Genomic DNA, 19,212 nt, shown 5'->3' with positions numbered 1-19,212 from the left:
GTGCCATTATGTTACCTGTAGAGTTGGTGTTTCTGGGAATGTTCTCTGGTTCTTTGTAAGCTTTGTTACTTTGGTCTTTTCCCCCCCAAAATCCCCCTTAATATTTCTTGCAGGGCTGGTTTAGTGGTCATGAACTCCTTTAGTTGTTTGGGGAACTCTTTATCTCTTATTCTATTCTGAATGATAGCCTTGCTGGGTAAAGAATTCTTGGCTGCAAATTTTCCCACTCAGCACATTGAATATGTCCTGCCATTCCCTTCTGGCCTGCCAAGTTTCAGTGGACAGGTCTGCTGCTAACCTTATGTGTCTGCCCTTGTGGGTTAAGGACCTTTTGTCCCTAGCTGCTTTCCAAATTCTCTCTTTATCTTTGTATTTTGCAAGTTTGACTATGGTATGTCATGGTGTTGACATGTTTTTGTTGATTTTGAGGGAGTTCTCTGTGCCTCTTGGACTTGGATGCCTGCTTCCTTTCCCAGATTATGGAAGTTCTCAGCTATAATTTGAAATAAACCTTCTGCCCTTTTCCCCCCTACTCTTCTTCTTTTGGGACTCCTATGATATGGATATTGTTTTGTTTCATGGAATTACTTAGTTCTCTAAGTCTCCCCTCATGATCTAATGGTTTCCTTCCCCTTTTTTCAGCTTTATTATTTTCCATAATTTTATCTTCTCTATCACCTGTTCTGTCCTCTGCTTCTTCAGTCTTTGTTGTGACTGTATCCAGTCGGTTTTATATCTCAGTTATAGCATTTTTTATTTCAGCCTGACTAGTTTTTAGGTCTTTTATCTCTGCAGCAGGGGTTTCTCTGGTGTCTTCTATGCTTTTTTCCAAGCCCAGTTAGTAGTCATAAGACTAACTAAATTCTTGTTCAGATATATTGTTTATACCTGTTTTAAGCAAGTCCCTGGCTGGGATTCCTTCTTGACCTTTCTTTTGGGGAGAACTCCACCATCTTGTCATGTTGTCCAACTTTCTGTCTTTTGCATGTTTTAAAAGCTTGTTATGTTTCCTGCACCTGAGAGTACTGCTATATTCAAAAGGGGTCATACACTGTCCAGAGCCTAGCACTTCAGGAAGTGTTTCTGGTGTATGCTGTGTGCAGTCTGTTGTTGCATTCTGGCTGCTCTTTCCCACTGGTCAGTCCTCTGCAGAGCTCTGCCTTGCTTGCAGTAGGGAGCCTTTGTACCTTTAACTAGGTGTGCTTTGATTTGTTTTTTAAAATAACCCTGGAAAAAAAGGGAAAACAAATCCCAATCTCAAAACACAAACAAACAAACAAAAACAAAAAATGAAAACCCAAATGGAGAATCAAAAAAGTTATATAAGGCTGATTCAAAAAACAAAAACAAAAAAAAAGAAAATGAAAAAAAAACAAACAAGAAACTATGAGCCTGATTCCAAAAGGAAAAAAAAAAAGGAAAAAAAGTAAGTCTGGTCCTATTTCCACCAAAACTTCAGGTGTAATTTTGAAGCACTCAATTTTCAGTACATTGGTGGATGTGGGGTGCTGGCTGAGCTGGTCTTCTGGGGGAGAGTCTCACTGTGTTGGCTCAGAGTAAGTCTTGCCCCAGGAAATAAGCAGCTGCCAGGCACAGGTGGATGGGGTTTGGTGTAAACGGATCTTACCTCCACTGGGGGACGCCGTGTCGTTCTCTGAAGTCCCACCGTGTTGGTGTTGGGGGGGAAATGGCGCCACCCCAATCTCTCACCCTGGACAGGAGATCTCACAGCCCCTGTTTTTAGGCAGCCCTCCCAGAATAGTGAGGGAGTCAGCTCACCCTGAGCCACAACACTCCTGCATTTTTTCTTTGGCACACGGCTGGGATTCAAAACTTGAAATGTTGAAGGACCTGGCACTACGTGGTCCTGCCCCCCTCCTCCACGGTAGAACATCTCCACGCTGTGCCGGAAGTCCTTTGTCCCTGAAAAGCAGTCCCATGCCTGTGCAGTGTGTGGAATCTATGGTGTAGCACCACTAAAATCAGCAAAGGTTATATTCTCTCTGGGTGCACCTCTGTCCCCTGCTGATAAAAGGCCTTTTGCTGGCACCCACAAGGTCTTCTGTCCTTGGGGAGGCAATATACCCTCCTCCAGAAGTACTCCAGGAAGGGGGATGTTCTCTCCCAATGAGACCCTGAGATTCTATACCATGCCGTGCCCTCTGGGGCCAGCTTCCTCCTCCCCAGGAGCACTTGTTACAGCTCGGCTCCAGAGAAAGTCACACATGCCCAAAACCTTAGAGTTGAGCTCCAGATGCTGTTTGTAAAAAAAAAAAAATATCCTGTAACACTCAGTACTTCTTGCTCCCCAGTCTGTGGTCCAGGGAGGTTTTCCTCCTGTGCGAACTGATGATGCAATCTTACCCTTCTCTCTTTCTCTCCCTTTTGTCTCTCCACTATAAGGGTTCCCTCCCCTCCGCAGCACAGCCATTTTTCTCTCACCCAGTTCACTTCCATACATGTCACACCTGCCACGCTGTCCTCCTCCAACTGCAGACATCCTTCCGCCAGTCTGCAGATCAATTTCCTGGATATTCCAAGTGATCTGACCTTAATATAGCTGTGTTTGAGGGACAAGGAAAGCCCAGGGTCCCCCAACTTCTCTGTCCTCTTAACTCCAAGTTATTTTATTTTTAAAAATCACTAAGCATAGTTACTTTAGAATGTCTCAGAATTTCAATATCTGAACCTTTATTTTAATTATTTTTTCTTTTTAATGTTTATTTTTGAGAGAGAGAGAAAGAGAGAGACAGAGCACGAGCAGAGGAGGAGCGGAGAGAGAGGGAGACACAATCTGAAACAGGTTCCAGGCTCTGAGCTGTCAGCACAGAGCCCAATGCGGGGCTCAAACTCATAAACTGTGAGATCATGACCTGAGCCGAAGCCAGATAGATGCTCAACCGATTGAGCCACCCAGGCACCCCCAATATCTGAACCTTTTACGGATCCATTGCAGTCACCCTCCTTCATGATGTCTTGTTTCCTTGTGTAATTAGTTACTTTGTGAGCTGCTCATTCTCCTTAGAAAACTATTCTGGGGATCCTTTGGGGTTTATGATGAGAGTCCTTTCAGAGAGGATTTATATTCTGTCGTGCAGTTAGGGAACTCTACCAGTCCAGTTTAAACCAAATGTATAGCCTGACATTTCTGTAACATGAGGGTGTGTGGACTTCAGAAAGGTGCAAGGCCTAGCTTACAATGGTAAGTTCTTTGGGATTTTTTTTTTTTTTTTTGTCAACTTTGCCTAAAGCAACTTTTCTTGCAGTGTTCTAATGTGGTGGTGGGTTTACTATTGGTTCATCCTCACCCTAGCCCTTTGGGGGCCTGCTTTGTAGAAGGAGGGTCTTTGATTTCTGTTAACCATGTCCTGTCAGGCCTTAAAAAGTAAAGTTCATAGTCCCAAGGTTTGGCAAACACCCCAGGACAAAATCACCTTCAGGGGTTGGTTCTTTCTCCAGGGTCCTATTTTCACCTGGATTTTGATCTGGTAATTTCTTACTGTCTTGTCAGATTATTCTAAAACAATAATAAAAACAATATTAAAGGGGTGGCTCATTCGGTTAAGGGTCCAACTTCAGCTCAGGTCATGATCTCACAGTACGGGAGTTCAAGCCCATCAGTCTCTATTGACAGCTCGAAGCCGGGAGCCTGCTTTGGATTCTGTGTCTCCCTCTCTCTCCCTGCTCACGTTCTGTGTCTCTCTCTATCTCTCTCCCTCCCTCCCCAAAATAAATCAACATTAAAAAAATAAAATAAAACAATAAAAAAAAAGTTACCCATTAGTTTTTGTTGTTTTTGGTGATAGGATGGTCAGAATTACCTAGCCTTCATATGTTTCTGGAAACAAAATCTTCTGGTTATAAAAATACAAAGAAAGCTTTTGTCAAAAGTTTGGTGCTGCTGATTTGCACAGAAGATTCCTGCGTTATCTTCTTACTCTTCCCACATCCCCTGGTCATATTTCTTAATATTCCTCTCTAAACTTCTGCTTCTCAATCCAAAAGCAAAGGCATTTAAAATAGCCACCGATTGTGGAATCTGCATCAGTGAACCCTGCAGAACTTTGTTGGAGACCGCAGCCCAAAATGAAGTCACCTGTGTTAAACCCAGCAAACCAAGACTTAATGCTTTCCTAATTGCAGTTTCAACACCCCAGGAATGAAACTTTTAGCCAGTCAATCTGGAATCACCTGGCCAGCACTACTGCGGTATTCTGCCTCATAGGCCCTTCTCTTCCCCTTAGGAGGACGACCTTGCCATGAAACAGTGAATTCTTTGCTAATAATTTTTTTTTCTGCCACCTTTCTGCCTTTAAAAAAATGTTGGCTTCTCTACAGCTCAGTGGAGCTCCTTTCTAGTGGGATGCTCCCTGCTTTCCATGAATTGCTTGCCTTTAAATTTACTCAGTTGATTTTCTGTTTAACAACCATTTGAGAATTGAGTTAAAATTATATTTACTTACTTTGCCTTGTTACCAAAACAATTGAAGGTAATTAAAATCTTACAATTCCTAAGAGCACCACTAGAAATTCAAAGAGAGGTAAGGGCATTTGGTAAATATAGCTTTGAATGCTCATCTCTGCTCTGCTACTAACTAGAGCTCCCAGTGTGGAGTTGGTGGAACAACTGAGTTGTTCTGTGCAATTTTTTTTTTTGTTTATTTGCAAATAAGAATTTTTCTGCCAAGAGGGTGCATAGATTTAAGCCAATTCTCAGATGTCTGAGACCCAAGGAAAATTAATAACTAGTGAACTGCATACAAATAATGTATCATTTTTATACCTTAGTTTTAAAATCTATTATTTTAATTTTTGCTTATTTCTGGCTTTTTAAGTTTTATTTTAAATTCTAGTTAACATACAGCGTTACATTAGTTTCAGGTGTATGACAGAGTGATTCGCCAGTTTCAGACATCACCCGGTGCTCATTACAACAAGCACACTCCTTTTTCCCCATCACCTATTTAAGCCATCCACCTCCTTCTGATGACCATCAGTTTGTTCTCTATAGTTAAATGTCTGTTTCTTGATTTGTCTTCTTTTTCCTTTTCATTTTTTTTGTTTTGTAGATTCCATGCATGACTGAAATCATATGGTATTTGTCTTTGACTTATTTTGCTTAGCATTTATACTATTTAGCTCCATCCTTATTACAAATGGCAAGAATTCATTTATTGATGGCTGAATATTCCATTGTGTGTGTGTGTATAGGTGTGTGTATATATATATATATATGTATATATATATATACACATATATAGTATATATATGTATATACCACATATCTTAATCTACTCATCAATAGATGGACACTTGGGCTGCTTGCATATCTAGGCTATTATAAATAATGCTTTAATAAGCAGGGGGTGTATGTATCCCTTTGAATTAGTGCTCCTGTATTCTTTGGCAGTGCGATTGCTGGATGGTAGGATAGTTGTGTTGTTAACTTTTTGAGGAATCTCCATACTGTTTTTACAGAGCAGCTGCACCAGTTTGCATTCTCACCAGCAGCACGTGAGTGTTCCTTTATCGCCATAGTCTCACAAACACCTGTTGTTTCTTGTGTTGTTGATTTCAGCCATTCTGACAGGTGTGAGGTGATATCTCATTGTGGTTTTGATTTGCATCCCCCTGATGGTAAGTGATGGGGGAACATCTTTTCATGTGTCTTTTGACCATATGTATGTCTTCTTTGGAGACCTGTCTGTTCACGTTTTCTGCCCATTTTTAATTGGATTATTTGATTTGTAGGTGTTGAGTTGTATAAGTTCTATATATTTTGGATACTTACCCTTTTTATCAGATATGTTGTTTACAAATACTTTCTTGAGTTCTCTAGCTTGCCTTTCAGTTGATTGTTTCCTTCACTGTGTGGAAGGTTTTTATTTTGATGTAGTCCCAATGGTTTATTTTTGCTTTTGTTTCCCTGCCTTAGGAGACATATCTAGAAAAAATTTGCATGGGCCAATGTAAAAGAAGTTATTGCCTATGTTCTCTTCTAGGACTTTTATGGTTTCCGATCTCACACGTAGGTTTTTAATCCATTTTGAGTTTAGTTTTGTGTATGATGTAAGTGATCCAGTTCATTCTTTTGTGTGTCGTCCAGTTTTCCCAACGCCATTTGTTGAAGAGACTGTCTTTTTCCCATTGGATGTTCTTTTCTGCTTTGTCAAATATTAATTGACCAAATGGTTGTAGATTTATTCTGGGCTTTCTATTCTGTTCTATTGATCTATGTGTCTATTTTTATGCCACTACCATACTGTTTTGCTTACTGTAGCTTTGTAATATAACTTGAAGTGCAGAATTGTGATGCCTCCAGCTTTGTTTTTCTTTTTCAAGATTACTTTGGCTATTCAGGGTCTTTTGTAGTTTCATCCAAATTTAAGGATTGTTTGTTCTACTTCTGTGAAAAATGTTGCTGGTATTTTGATAGGGATTGCATTAAATGTGTAGGTTGCTTTGGGTAGTATAGACACTTTAACAATATTTGTTCTTCCAGTCCAGGAGCATGGAATGTCTTTCCATTTCTTTGTGTCGTCTTCAATTTCCTTTCATCAGTATTTTGTAGTTTTCTGAGTATAGTTCTTTCACTTCTTTGGTTAGTTTTATTCCTAGGTATCTTAATATTTTTTGTACAATTGTAAATGGGATTGTCTTCTTAATTTCTTTCTGCTTGCTTCATTATTGGTGTATAGAGATGTAACAGATTTGTATTTAATTTTGTATCCTGTGACTTTACTGAATTTATCAGTTCTAGTAGTAGGCTTTGGTGGAGTCATTAGGGTTTTCTACATATCATGTCATCTGCAAATAGTTAAAGTTTTACTTCTTCCTTACCAATCCGGATGCCTTTTATTTCTTTTAGTTGTTTGATTGCTGTGGCTAGGACTTCCAATAGTATGTTGAATAAAAGTGGTGAGACTGGACATCTTTGTCTTATGACTTTAGGGTAAAAGTTCTCTTTTTCCCCAATGAGTAGGATGTTTGCTGTGGGCTTTTCTTTAATTTTCTTTTTTAATGTTTATTTATTTTTGAAAGAGAGAGGGAGACACAGAATCTGAAGCAGGCTTCAGGCTCTGAGCTGTCAGCACAGAGCCTGACGTGGGGCTTGAACTCACAAACCCTAAGATCATGACCTGAGCCAAAGTTGGACTGAGCCACCCTGGGTGCCCCTCACTGTGGATTTTTCATATAAGGACTTTATTATGTTGAAGTATATTCCTTCTAAACCTACTTTATTGAGGGTTTTTAAAAAAAATTTCTTATCATGAATGAATGTTGTACTTTGTCAAATGCTTTTTCTGCATCTGTTGAAATGATCATATGGTTCTTATCCTTTCTCTTATTGATGTGATATATCACACTGATTGATTTGTGAATATTCGACCACATTTGCAACCCAGGAATAAATCCCACTTGATCACGGTGAATATTTTTAATGTATTATTGGATTCAGTTTTGCTAGTATTTTGTTGAGGATTTTTGCATCTATGTTTATCAAGGATATTGGCCTGTAGTTCTCTTTTTTTGGTGTCTGTTATCAGGTTTTGGTATCAGGGTAATTTGGACTTCATAGAATGAATTTGGAAGTTTTCCTTCCTTTTCTGTTTTTTTTTTTTTTTTTTTTTTTTTGAGTAGTTTGAGAAGAATAGGTATTTACTCTTCTTTAAATATTTTGTAGAATTCTCCTGTAAAGCCATCCAGTGCTGGACTTTTGTTTTAGGAGTTTTCAGAATACTGATTCGATTTCTTTGCTGGTTATCATTCTATGCAAATTTTCTATTTATTCCTGTTCCAGTTTTGTGGTTTGTAGGTTTCTAGGAAATTATCCCTATCTTCTAAGTTGTCCAATTTGTTGGCATAAATTTTTTCATAATACTCATAATTATTTGTATATCTGTGGTGTTGGTTGTCATTTCTCCTCTTTCGTATGTGGTTTTATTTGAGTCATTTCTCTTTTTTTCTTGATGCATCTGGCTAGAGGTTTATCAATTTCATTGATCTTTTCAAAGAACCAGCTCCTAGTTTCATTGCTCTGTTCTATTGTTTTTCTTTCTGTATCATTTATTTCTGCTCTAACCTTTATTATTTCTTTCCTTCTGCTGGTTTAGGGTTTTATGTGTTGTTCTTTTTCAAGCTCCTTTACGGTGTAAAATTAGGTTGTTTGAGAATTTTCTTGCTTCTTGGGTTCGACCTGTATCGCTATAAACTTCCTTCTTAGAACCACTTTTGCTGCATCCCATAGGTTTTGGACCATAGCATTTTCATTTTCATTTGTTTCCATGTACTTTTTTCTTTCTTTTTTTATTTCCTGGCTGACCCAGTCATTGTTTGGTAGCATGTTATTTAACATACATGTATTTGTCACTTTCCAGTATTTTTCTTGTGGTCGACTTCTAGTTTCATTATGTTGTGGTCAGAAAAGATGCATGGTGAGACTCTGACATTCTTTAATTTGTTCAGGCTTGTTTTGTGGCCTGTGTGATCTATTTTGGAGAATGTTCTGTGTGCATTTGAAAAGAATGTGTGTTCTGCTGTTGTGGGGAGTCATGTTATGAATATATCTGTCAAATCCATCTGTTCCAGTGTCATTCAAAGCCATTGTTTCCTTGCTGATTGTCTGTTTAGATGATCTGTCCCTTGATGTAGGTGGGATGTAAATACTACTACTGTTGTATTTATTATTGGTTAGTTCCTTTATATTTGTTATTACCTGTTTTATGTATTTGGGTGCTCCTATGTTGAAGCATTAATATTTATAGTATCTTCATGTTGGATTGTTCCCTTTATTATATAGGATCATTCCATGTCTCTTGTTATAGTTTTTAAGTCTAATTTGTCTGATATAAGTATTGCTACTCCAACTTTCTTTTGACATTCATTTGCATGGTAGATGTTGCTCCATTCCCTCACTTTCAATCTGCACGTGTCTTTAGGTGTAAAAGTAGTCTCTTGTAGGCAGGATGTAGATGGGTCTTGTTTTTTTTAATCCATTCTGTCACCCTGTGTCTTTTGATTGGAGTGTTTAGTCCATTTACATTCAAAGTAATTACTGGTATGTACTTATTGTCACCTTACTTATTTTTTTGTGGTCCTCAAGATTTTCTCTCATCTTTTGTCTTTCATGGTTTGGTGGTTTTCGTTAATGATGTATTTGGATTCCTTTCTCTTTGTTTCATATTTGAGTGGTTTTTGATGGTTACCTAATGGTTACCATTAGGTTTGTATGTAACCTCTGGCATATAGCAGTCTATATTAAGTTGAAGATTAAGTTTGAACCCATTCTTTACTCCTCCCCACATTTTAGGTATATGTTGTCATGTTTTACTTCCTTTTATCTTGTGAGTTCCTTGACGTTTTAGAGAAATATTCATTTTAATTGCTTTTGTGTTTCCTATTTTTATATTGTCACTTTTAGTCTCTCCTTTCCACTCAGGGTCCCCTTTAATATTTCCTGCAGGACTCGTTTAGTGGTCATGAATTCCTTTAGTCTTTGCTGTCTGGGAAACTCTCTCTCCTATTCTGAACGATAGATAGCCTTGCTTGATATTTTTGGCTGCAGATTTTTCCCAATTAGCACTAGAATATATCATACCATTCCATTTTTGCTTGGTAAATTTCTGCTGAAAAATCCCTTAATAACCTTACAGGGTTTCCCTTGTAAGTCACTGTCTTATTTTGTCTTGCTGCTTTTACATTTTATCACTGTATTTTGCCAATTTAATTACAATAGGTCTTTGGATCTGCTTTTGTTGATTTTGGGGGTTTGCGGGGGGAGTCCTCTTTGTCTCCTATACCTGGATATGTTTCCTTCCCTAGGTTAAGTAACTTTTCAGCTATTATTTCTTCAAATAAATTTTATTCCCCCTTTTCTCTCTCTTCTATTTCAGGGACTCTGATAATTTGAGTATTATTTGATAGAGACACTGAGTTCCCTAAATCTATTCTCATTTTGCATAATTCTTTTTTTCTCTTTTGTTCATCTTGATTACTTTCCATCACTCTGTCTTGTAGTTATTAATTTATGTTCTTCCAGCCTGCTGCTCATTCCATCAAGCATGTTTCTGAGTTCATTTATTGAGCCCTTTATCTTTGCTGTGTTATTCCTTATCTCTGTGTTAATAGTCTCACTAATGCCTTCCCCTCTTTTCTCAAGTCCAGTGAGGTTTTTTTTTATGATCATTACTTTAAATTCTCTGTTGGGGTGCCCAGTGGCTCAGTCAGTTAAGCGTCCACCTTCAGCTCAGGTCATGATCTCATGGTTTGTGAGTTTGAGTCCTGCGTCAGGCTCTGTGCTGACAGCTCAGAGCCTGCTTGAGGTCATCCGTCTCCCCCCTCTCTACCCCTCCCCCACTCATGCTCTCTCTCAAAAAAAAAAATTAAAAAAAGAAAAGAAAAATCAGGCATGTTACTTACTAATCTGTTTTGCTTATGGCCTTGTCCCGTTCTTTCATTTGGCACAAGTTTCTGTCTGATTTTGTCTTAGTCTCTGTGCTTGCTTCCATACGTCAGGAAAGAACTGCAACTCCTGTTCTTGTTCTCGAGGGTAATGGCTTCATTAAGAAGTGGTCCTGTGGTACCGTCCCATGTGGTGTCCCTGTTCCCCAGGACCTGGCACTTCTGCATGTCTCCAACGTTTGCTGCCGTGTGCATGGCTGTCGTGTCCTGGCTACTTTATGCTTCAGGGCAGTCATCTGCAGAGGCTCTTTTTTCCTGTTGTGGGTGGTAAAATTTCATCCCTGGCCTGAATGTGCTGTTTTAGCTTTGGTGCGTGTGAAACAAGACCTCACCACCACCAGAATTGAGACCCTGCGATATTCCCAAGTTGGTAGACACTGTGCACAGTAGGTTGGGGAAGCCCTCTGAGGAAGGAGCCCACCACACTGGGACTCAGGCAGCAGGGCTAGAAAGGTGGTTCCACTGGGTGTCAGGGCTTGATGTGATCAAGGTAGGTATGGAGTGTGGGTGCTGCAGTGTTCCTTCAGGTTGCCCTGTGCTTACGCTGAGCGGTGGCAGAGGGAAACGGCCATTCCTTTATCATCAGAAGGGTCTCTCCATGAACCCTGTCTCTCGGAGATGTGCTTGGAGACGAGCAGACACCTCCCCGCTGTGTGCCTCAGGCGTGCTTCACATCTGTTTCCACGCTGTAGGTCTGTGGGCTGTTCGCCTGCCTTCTCTGCGACAGCAGCACAGTGCCCTTGGGCTCCGCCTGGGCTCCATCCCAGCCAAGCCTCTGACCTTTAAAACTCTAGGCTTTAAGCCCTACTGACTGCAAGAACTCATGAAATTTGGCCCCTGTCACTTTCGAAGCCAAGTGCTATGAGCATTCATTTCCCTGTGTCAGTCTGCCTGTCTCCGCGACCGCAGCTTCCTCCCCACCACAGCAGCCTCGATCCGTTTCTCTACCAAACTGCGTCTCCCCGCTTCCTAACTTCTTCATGATGGCTTCTTCTGTACCTTTAGTTGTGGAGTTTGTTCTGCCAGTCTTCAGGTCAATTTCTGGGGGATTTAGAATGATTGGATACTTATCTCGTATTCACGGGACCCGGCGTACCTAGGGGCCTCCTACTTCATGCCATCATCCAGTCTCTGGGCTCTAATCTACATTTTGATGAAACCCTTTATTTCATGAATATACTGTAATGATTTGTCAAAAAGACAGTAGCATGTGATCATGCTTTGAAAGTTATTCATTAAAAAAAACTTAATAAAAATGTTCTACTTTTTAAACACTTAGTGAAATGTTCAGGGTATTAGCATTATGTAGACATTATAGAAAAGTGTTTGTCTTGGGGCTACTGGTTGGCTCAGTCAAGCATCCAGCTCTTGATTTCGGCTCAGGTCACGATCTCAGTTTGTGAGTTCAAGCCCCACATTGAGCTCTGGCTGTCAGTGCAGAGCCTGCTTGGGATTCTCTCTCTCTCTGTCCCTCCCCACCTTGTGCGCTCTCTCTCTCAAAATAAAGCAACTTTTTAAGCGTTCATCTTAATGACATTTATTCAACAAACATTTGAGTGTGTACTGTGCGCTGAATGCAGGAAGCAGGGATGAATAAAACACCATCCTACACCCTAGGACATAGATCTATGGATTGCAAGTGCTAGTTTAGAAATACACTCAATACTTGTGGAGCCCAGAAGGGCATGTGGAGTAAGGATAGCAGATAAGCAAGTTGTTGAATGCTTCTTGGAGGCATTATCACCTAATCACCTAAAATGTGTTAGCCAGAGGAAGGCATTCTTGGCTGAGAGGTCAGCATGAGCAAAGGCAGAAAATTGTGTATTGTGAATATGTGTGCGTGAATGTAAAGCAAGTCAGTGATGCTGGCACAGAAAATTAAAAGCAAAACATGAGGCTATCTGTGTAGCATGGGCCAGATCAGAGAGTTTTGTGGGTTAGGCTGGATTCTGAGCATTATCCTGGAGGCTAGAGGGAGTTTCAAATGTTTTAAGCAGGGGACTAAAGCTATTGGATTTTGTTATAAATATACTCTGGTAGTAGAATGGGAGGGAGAGGGTCTGGGATAGGAAAACTCGTTATATTTTTTGTATTGTTTCAGGAAGAGATTCACAAGTCTGAAATGAGAGAGAGAAGACATATCATAATATTTAGTATGTAGATCAACAGGACTGTGAGTCTGATCACATGTGGGGTAATGGAGTGGGAAGTCTCATTTGGGTGGGTGGTTGAACCCCCAAATTAGGTAGAAATCCAGGAACATGGTAAGTTTGGACCTGCTGTATTTGAGTAGGTCTCTGGGTGGGAATGCATCACAGGTAGAAAAATTCAGAGGTCTGGGCTAGAGATCAATGCATGGAGGCTTTAGTAGATAGGGGATAGCTGAGACCATGAGAATGGCTGAGATCAGCCAAGATGAATGTGGAGATAAATGGGATAGGACATTTAAAAGGTAAGTGTGTGAATAAGAGCCCAGGAAAGAGAAGGGAGACATCATATTACAACAGAGGACAAAGGAGTAGTTTTAAGGAATGAATTATTAGTGGCAAATACAGAAGAGATCCTCTGATGAGATCAGAAGTAAACACACTCAGTTGGCAATCAAGAGGTCACTGTATGAGGGACGAGAACCAGAGGGGGGTGGGAAAAGTGAGGCCGTAAATGTACACAGCTTGAGAACTCTGGATCTGAATGGAAGAAGGGAGCATAGAGCTGATGTTAACGAGATTTACGTTTCCTGAAAGGATGAAACAGGAACATGTTTGCTCCTGAAGAGGAAGGAATAGAAACTGAGAGGTTGAAGATAAGAGTTGTTTTTTTCCCAAGCTTAGAAATCTGCTAGGAATCTTCAGGCTACTCAGGAAGACCGCATCAGAATCAAACTTGTAGCCAGTTCATGCATCAGGACTGTTCATAAGCACAGTAGCTAATCCATCTTCGTTAAAACCTATGCCTTCCCTAAGTTTTAAGTCAAAGAAGAGCTCAATAGCCAATTACAGGATAAAATAAAATTTGTTGTCAAAGAATGATACTGCTTTTTCTGGGATGAATATAAATCAATATAAACGAAGAGTGTATTTTTCTGTGGAGACTATGCTATAGACTGGCAGAAAAGTGACCTGGCAGCTTATACTACTCACCAAGAGAGCAGCACAAGCCCTGAAAAGTGGTAAAAGTTCCATGTCCCTTATGAATACTAATTAAGTCACCAAGAATCCTTTGTACCAGTAAAGTGAAGGCTTGGCCACCCATGTGATAGCATACAGGCAAAATTCCTGATCATCAAGGACCCACTTTTATGTTAATTAAAAAAATTTTGGTGAAGTTGGTAATTTGAATGATTCTAAAATTCCTTTTAAGAGCGTATTTCTCTTTGCTGGAATAACCCAAACAAATAATTTAATAAATAAGTTTTAATAGAATGAAGAACTGTGAACCAAATAAAGATGGAGTTGTCTCTAGGGAACAGATATCTTCAAATAAAACAATAATTTAAAACAAGGTGAGAAGAACCTGAATACGAGAGAGAGGACTGATTTTAACTGGCTGCAGGATGCTTTGGTTGCTTTAAAAAAAAAAAAAAAGTAAATCTTAACATTCAAGACAAAACACATTCAAAAACATATTTAAAGGCTTGAACACTTGGGCCTGTGTCAGTGGAAGGGATGTTTGTAGCAAGCTAATAAAATCAAGACTTTTTAAAATCTAAATTATTCCTTCCCTTCATTCATCAAGTCAACAAATATTGACTGAGGGCCTGGTAAAGGACATCAAACCTTTGGCAATACACAGGTGCTTTTTAATCAGTCTGTACTCGTCCATGTGTGCTCAGACCCTGAGTTCCTCCTCTTGCAGGCTGGCCTGAGTCCATGGTCTCCTCTGCCCTCTTTGAGGCTCACAGCCTTCACTGATGCTGCCTTCTGCTGACCTCCTGGTCCCTTCTCTTCATTCACTGAACATGTCGGTGCCTGACCTAGCTTTCCTCTCTACTTCAACTTCTGCCGTCCTCCTGGATGATTTTAATGTCCACCATCCCACCCAACTGTCCTTTCAGGTTTCCTGTTCTCGTTTGGTCTCATGATCTTCATTTAGCCACTGCAAGATCACACTCCACCATGACCTTGCTCCTCTCTGATCACTAATCCACACATCCTGGTCTGGGACTAGTGTTTCCTGTCCTTCCAAACCTGCTTGTTCCAGCAACTCCCAGCAGCCCAGATCTGTTATCAGACTATCCATCAGGCTCCTTACTGTCTTCCCAATGCTCTGTGTAGCCCTCATGTCCTTACCTATCCACAGTTTAAATATGTAGGACCACTGTTTCAGCAGTTATTCAATTAGCATCCCTTTGATCAAACTCATCTGGCAAAACAGCAAGTATCTCCATTTTCTCTGTACCCAGGCATTGGGGTGCTACTATGGAGGGGAACAACAAAGATCACAACAGGCAAATTAAACTTTAAATTCTCAGTCACCAAATAGGTGGGTCCTCCATACCGTTCTATCATCCTGCTGTACATCTGGCCACTTCATTCTCCACAAAACCCATTTTAAAACCTTTTTCAAAAGTCCAGTCTCCTTTGGTCTCTGACTTTACCGAGGAAACCGAAGCCTGCATGTGCACCTATCCCCTTTCTCCTTCTTTCTAGAATAGAAGCACCCCTTCCATGTGAAAGCCAGCCAGTTTCTCCACAGGCGCTTTGGACCCCATCCTCTTCCAACCTTGTATGGAACCCAAAAGCATCACTGATTCCTTTTGGCTCTCTTATCTTCAACTTCTCCCTCTTTCCCGGGTCCTTTTTAGAAAGTAAAGCAGTAGCTAAAACGGGAAAGGGAGACACATTGTTGCTTTATTCTCTCCTTTTCATGTCCAAAATTCAAAGTTTTGTAAGATAGCTTCTTTCTGCCATGTGCTGCCTCAGCTGCTGTGGAGGGAATGTTTGCAAGCCACTGGTTATTTCCCGGTTAAATTCAGTCGATGCTTTTAATCCCTCACTCTACTTGGTCTCTCAGCAGCATTCCGTACTGTGCCGAAAAACTCCCTTCTTCTTCCTTTACTCCTCCTGGTTTTCCTCTCATCTCTTCGGCTACCACTTGTCAGTCTCCTTTGTCTTCTTACCTTCTGCCACTTAACTTTTGTAGAGTTCCTCTGGTTTTCCCCTCAGTTTTCTTTTCCTTGTACTCTACAGCAGGTTGGCATATTTTCTACTTTAAAGGGCCATAAAGTAAAATTATTGGGCTTTTGCAGGGTACAAAGTCTGTCTTTAGCAACTTCTCAACTCTGTTATGGTAGCGTGAAAGCGGCCATAAACAAGAATTAGACTAATGGGCATGGCTTATTCCAAAAGCCTCTGTTTACAAAAACAGATGGGCTGGATTTTGCATGTGGTTTGCCAGGCCATATTTTATATGCTTCCTAGTGAGGTACCCTTTCACGTGTCCCCAAACCTGTATATCCAGCTACCTAACATCCACATCTAAGTGTCTCTATAGCATCTCATGAAAGATCTTAACCTAGAAATTCTGCCCTTTCCCTCCAGATCTGGTCTCTCTCCAGTGTCCTTAATAAGAGGCACTGCCATTCAGATGGTTGCACAAGGCAGAAAATAGAGGAGTACCTAAAAGAGGGTAAGTCTAGAAATGGCCATTATTTGAAGCACACAGTCAAATTTAACATTTCGCTAATAGAGCTAAACTTTATTTCCATGTTAATTACATGTTTATATTTGATGTTGTATACATATTAGAATTAACATACAACTTGGGAGAAAAGCTGAGCGTTCTCCACTGAATGGGTTAAAAAGGAATGTAAAACTACAAAATACTTGTTTAAGTGCTGAATTCTAAATTATGGCAAACAGAACAATAATTACCTTGCCATTTTTCTCTTTCTGGTTTTCCAAGATGAATTTTGTTATAAAATATTTTTCATAACAATTTATTTCAAGAAAGGAAATAAGGGATTAAAACCATTTGACTTTAAGTATAGAGTACAAATAAAGAGTCTTAACACAGAACTCCTATCTTCTATTTAAAATACAAATACTTCATGATAGTATGAATTGAGAGGGATTAACGGATGTCAACTGCAAATCTAAGGACCTAAGCAAACCCATACATGCCATTTGCTTTTGTCTGGAAGAGTTAGACTGATTTAAAGGTGACACACAGTGGAATCCTACTTGAGAACTATGTTAACCATTTGCTACTGAGAATGGGGATGGCCAAATACTAAGTGCTTAGTGACAGAAATTCAGATTCATTGGTTCCAAGTGGCTAAAAGAATTAATCATTCCACCTCTTCTACAATCTACGGCCATGTACAAGTGTAGATTTTTTTAAAGTAAAACTCCAGCTACTCTGAAACTGCTGAAAGTCCCAGCACACAAAGAATACTGTTTATAGAATTCCCATGTTTAAAGAAAACCAAAATTATGGATGGTTTATCAAAGTTGTTATTTGGTGATAAATATGGTTTTTTTAATTCTCTAACCCCCATCACATTTTGTGAAGAAAGTTGTGTTCTTCTTAATATTACTAATTTTTAGATACATTTAAAAGAATCAGCTTAAAACTATTTTCCACCAGGAATTACAGGATGAAACTCTTAATAAAATAATGCTTATTCTCATTAAACAAGGGTTTAGAATCATCTGCAAAAACCATGTTCTTTTTAATGATGTTTATAGGAGACATTTAATAGACTTCTACTTCGATTATTCCACTGATAAATACCTTCTCATGTAACAGTTAAGGACAGATGATTTATGGCTTTTCAGTATTTAAAATTTCACATTTAATGTCATGTTAAAGCTTTCAAAAATCAGTCTTCCAAGATGAGATGTTTAAATAAAAGAAAGGATAAAAGAGAGACAAACTCCTTATCAACAAAGCTTCCTCCCTTCCCCGAACTCAACGTTTCTCTTATACTTCAAGGCACGCTCCTCTTCTTAGACCCCAGGGGTCAACAAACTTTTTCTGCAAAGGGCCAGGTAATAAACATTTCAGGCTTTGTGGGTCATATATGGTCACTATGTAACTACTTGACTTCTGTGCTGCCCTGAGAAAGCAGTCATAGACATAGGTATTTACAAAAATAGCAGTCTGAATTTGGCCTGCAGGCCTTAGTCGGCCTCTTGCCTTAGAACAACAGACATAAATAAAACAGAATCATTAAAAAACCAAACCAAACCTGGTCTCTAGTCAGATGACTGACTCAGAATCTAGCAGTTAATCACTCTAGAACATTTTGATGTTGAACGCTTTGCTTTGCATGTAGCCAACTTACTATTTTTGGTTAAGACTTTTCTATTCAAACTTATGTCCCCATGCTTTAATTTATCCTCATTTAAGAACCTGCTTATTATTTATGGAGGGATTCAGTTTAATAAATGATGTCCATACAATTTAATATTCAATTTAATTTTTAAAAAAACTTAATGAAAAATATAACAGAATCAAAACATTTAAAATAAGTACACTCACTACCCATTCCAGTAATTCATTTCAGTCATATCAACTATAGAATAGGAAAAATAAATTCCGAAGTGTAATTACTTTAAAATACACTACTTCCACTTTTGTTAATATTTTACATTTATGTATATATTCTGTAGTGGAAGCAGAAATTCTCTCTAAAAACATCTCCTTAAAATCTTGAGGTGCATGTTAGAGCCACAGGCAATATCTTCTGACATATAAAATTGCAGTACAGGCCTTCAAATTTGGCATTTCACTGGTACAATACAATGACCAACATATATAATCACTGTACAGTGCCTAGACATTCCAGTAAGAACCATTATTTTCTTTAATGTAGAATGATTAATACATATTCTACAAGGGGCAGTGAGGTTAGTAATTCTATAGGGTATGTCCTGACATAACTTTCAAATTGTACAATAACACAAACAACTCTGTTAAGGCCATGTTTTATTTGCTGATTAATGGACAAAAGGCAATGTAATTTATTTTCAAGTATTTTCTTGAAAGTCTGTGCTCATAAAAATCATGAAAAGTTGGAAAGACTGTTAAATCACTGAAACTTTAAATATATCTTACACAATCTTGTTTGTACAAAAATACAAGTTAAATATAAACATAAAGCAATCAATGATAATTTTATGCAAATCTGTTTTATGTGATCTTCAGTTATATATAAAAGTTTCTGGGTTCGGTTATTTGTGAAAAGATCAATACCAGATAGAATTACTATCTATTGGCAAAGGGCCCTAAAAAGCTTACTTATCATTAATCTTTTACATGGTTAAGTGCATTTCCTAATTTGAGATCACCTAAACACTGGAAAAAAACAAAAAATGAAAGGGCAGTATGTCCATAAACCAACAAATAATTTGGCTGTAATGTATCATAAAACCAAAGAAACCCCCCACATCTGTACAATAAACATGATTACATACTCACACGCCGGTGCCCACGTGCATGCATGCACGTGTACACACACACGCAGGTGAGCACGCACACCCAGTCATAAACCCTAATGAGGCGCTACTTCCAGTTCGATATTCAGCTCTGCATTTTTTCTGATTTCATCAAATGAATAGCTTTTTGTCACCTTCCCATTCTTGAAGACAGTATGGAGAAGATCCTGCACAAATATAATAAGACTAAAATGTAACCGTTATATCAGACGATCAAGCAAAATAAGTTAAGGCTTTAAGGAGTCAGACTCACTAGTCAAATACAGAGATGTTTGATGGCATTCAAATTATGAATGTTTACATGCAGTGC

The 19,212-nt window shown here is 39.1% G+C and overlaps 1 protein-coding gene and 1 long non-coding RNA gene across 2 annotated transcripts in view; one reads left to right on the top strand and one right to left on the bottom strand.

Annotated features, from left to right (window-relative positions):
- LOC125160546 (uncharacterized) overlaps positions 1–19,212 on the top strand; it is a 170,391-nt gene that overhangs the window by 150,807 nt on the left and 372 nt on the right. Inside the window, exon 2 of the long non-coding RNA XR_007150275.1 lies at positions 16,002–16,089. This is a non-coding gene — a long non-coding RNA (uncharacterized LOC125160546). The remainder of the gene's footprint in view (positions 1–16,001; positions 16,090–19,212) is intronic.
- The window catches only part of NAMPT (nicotinamide phosphoribosyltransferase), a 39,584-nt gene continuing 36,502 nt past the window's right edge, over positions 16,131–19,212 (bottom strand). The window contains exon 11 of the mRNA XM_047849564.1: positions 16,131–19,069. Within this exon, the coding sequence (XP_047705520.1) occupies positions 18,959–19,069 (111 nt within the window). The 3' untranslated portion in view covers positions 16,131–18,958. The remainder of the gene's footprint in view (positions 19,070–19,212) is intronic.

The sequence above is a fragment of the Prionailurus viverrinus genome, chromosome A2 (genome assembly GCF_022837055.1).
Source record: "Prionailurus viverrinus isolate Anna chromosome A2, UM_Priviv_1.0, whole genome shotgun sequence".
In the NCBI taxonomy this organism is placed as follows: domain Eukaryota; kingdom Metazoa; phylum Chordata; class Mammalia; order Carnivora; family Felidae; genus Prionailurus; species Prionailurus viverrinus.
The sequence above is the reverse complement of the archived record's forward strand: the minus strand, read 5'-3'. Positions and strand labels throughout refer to the sequence as shown.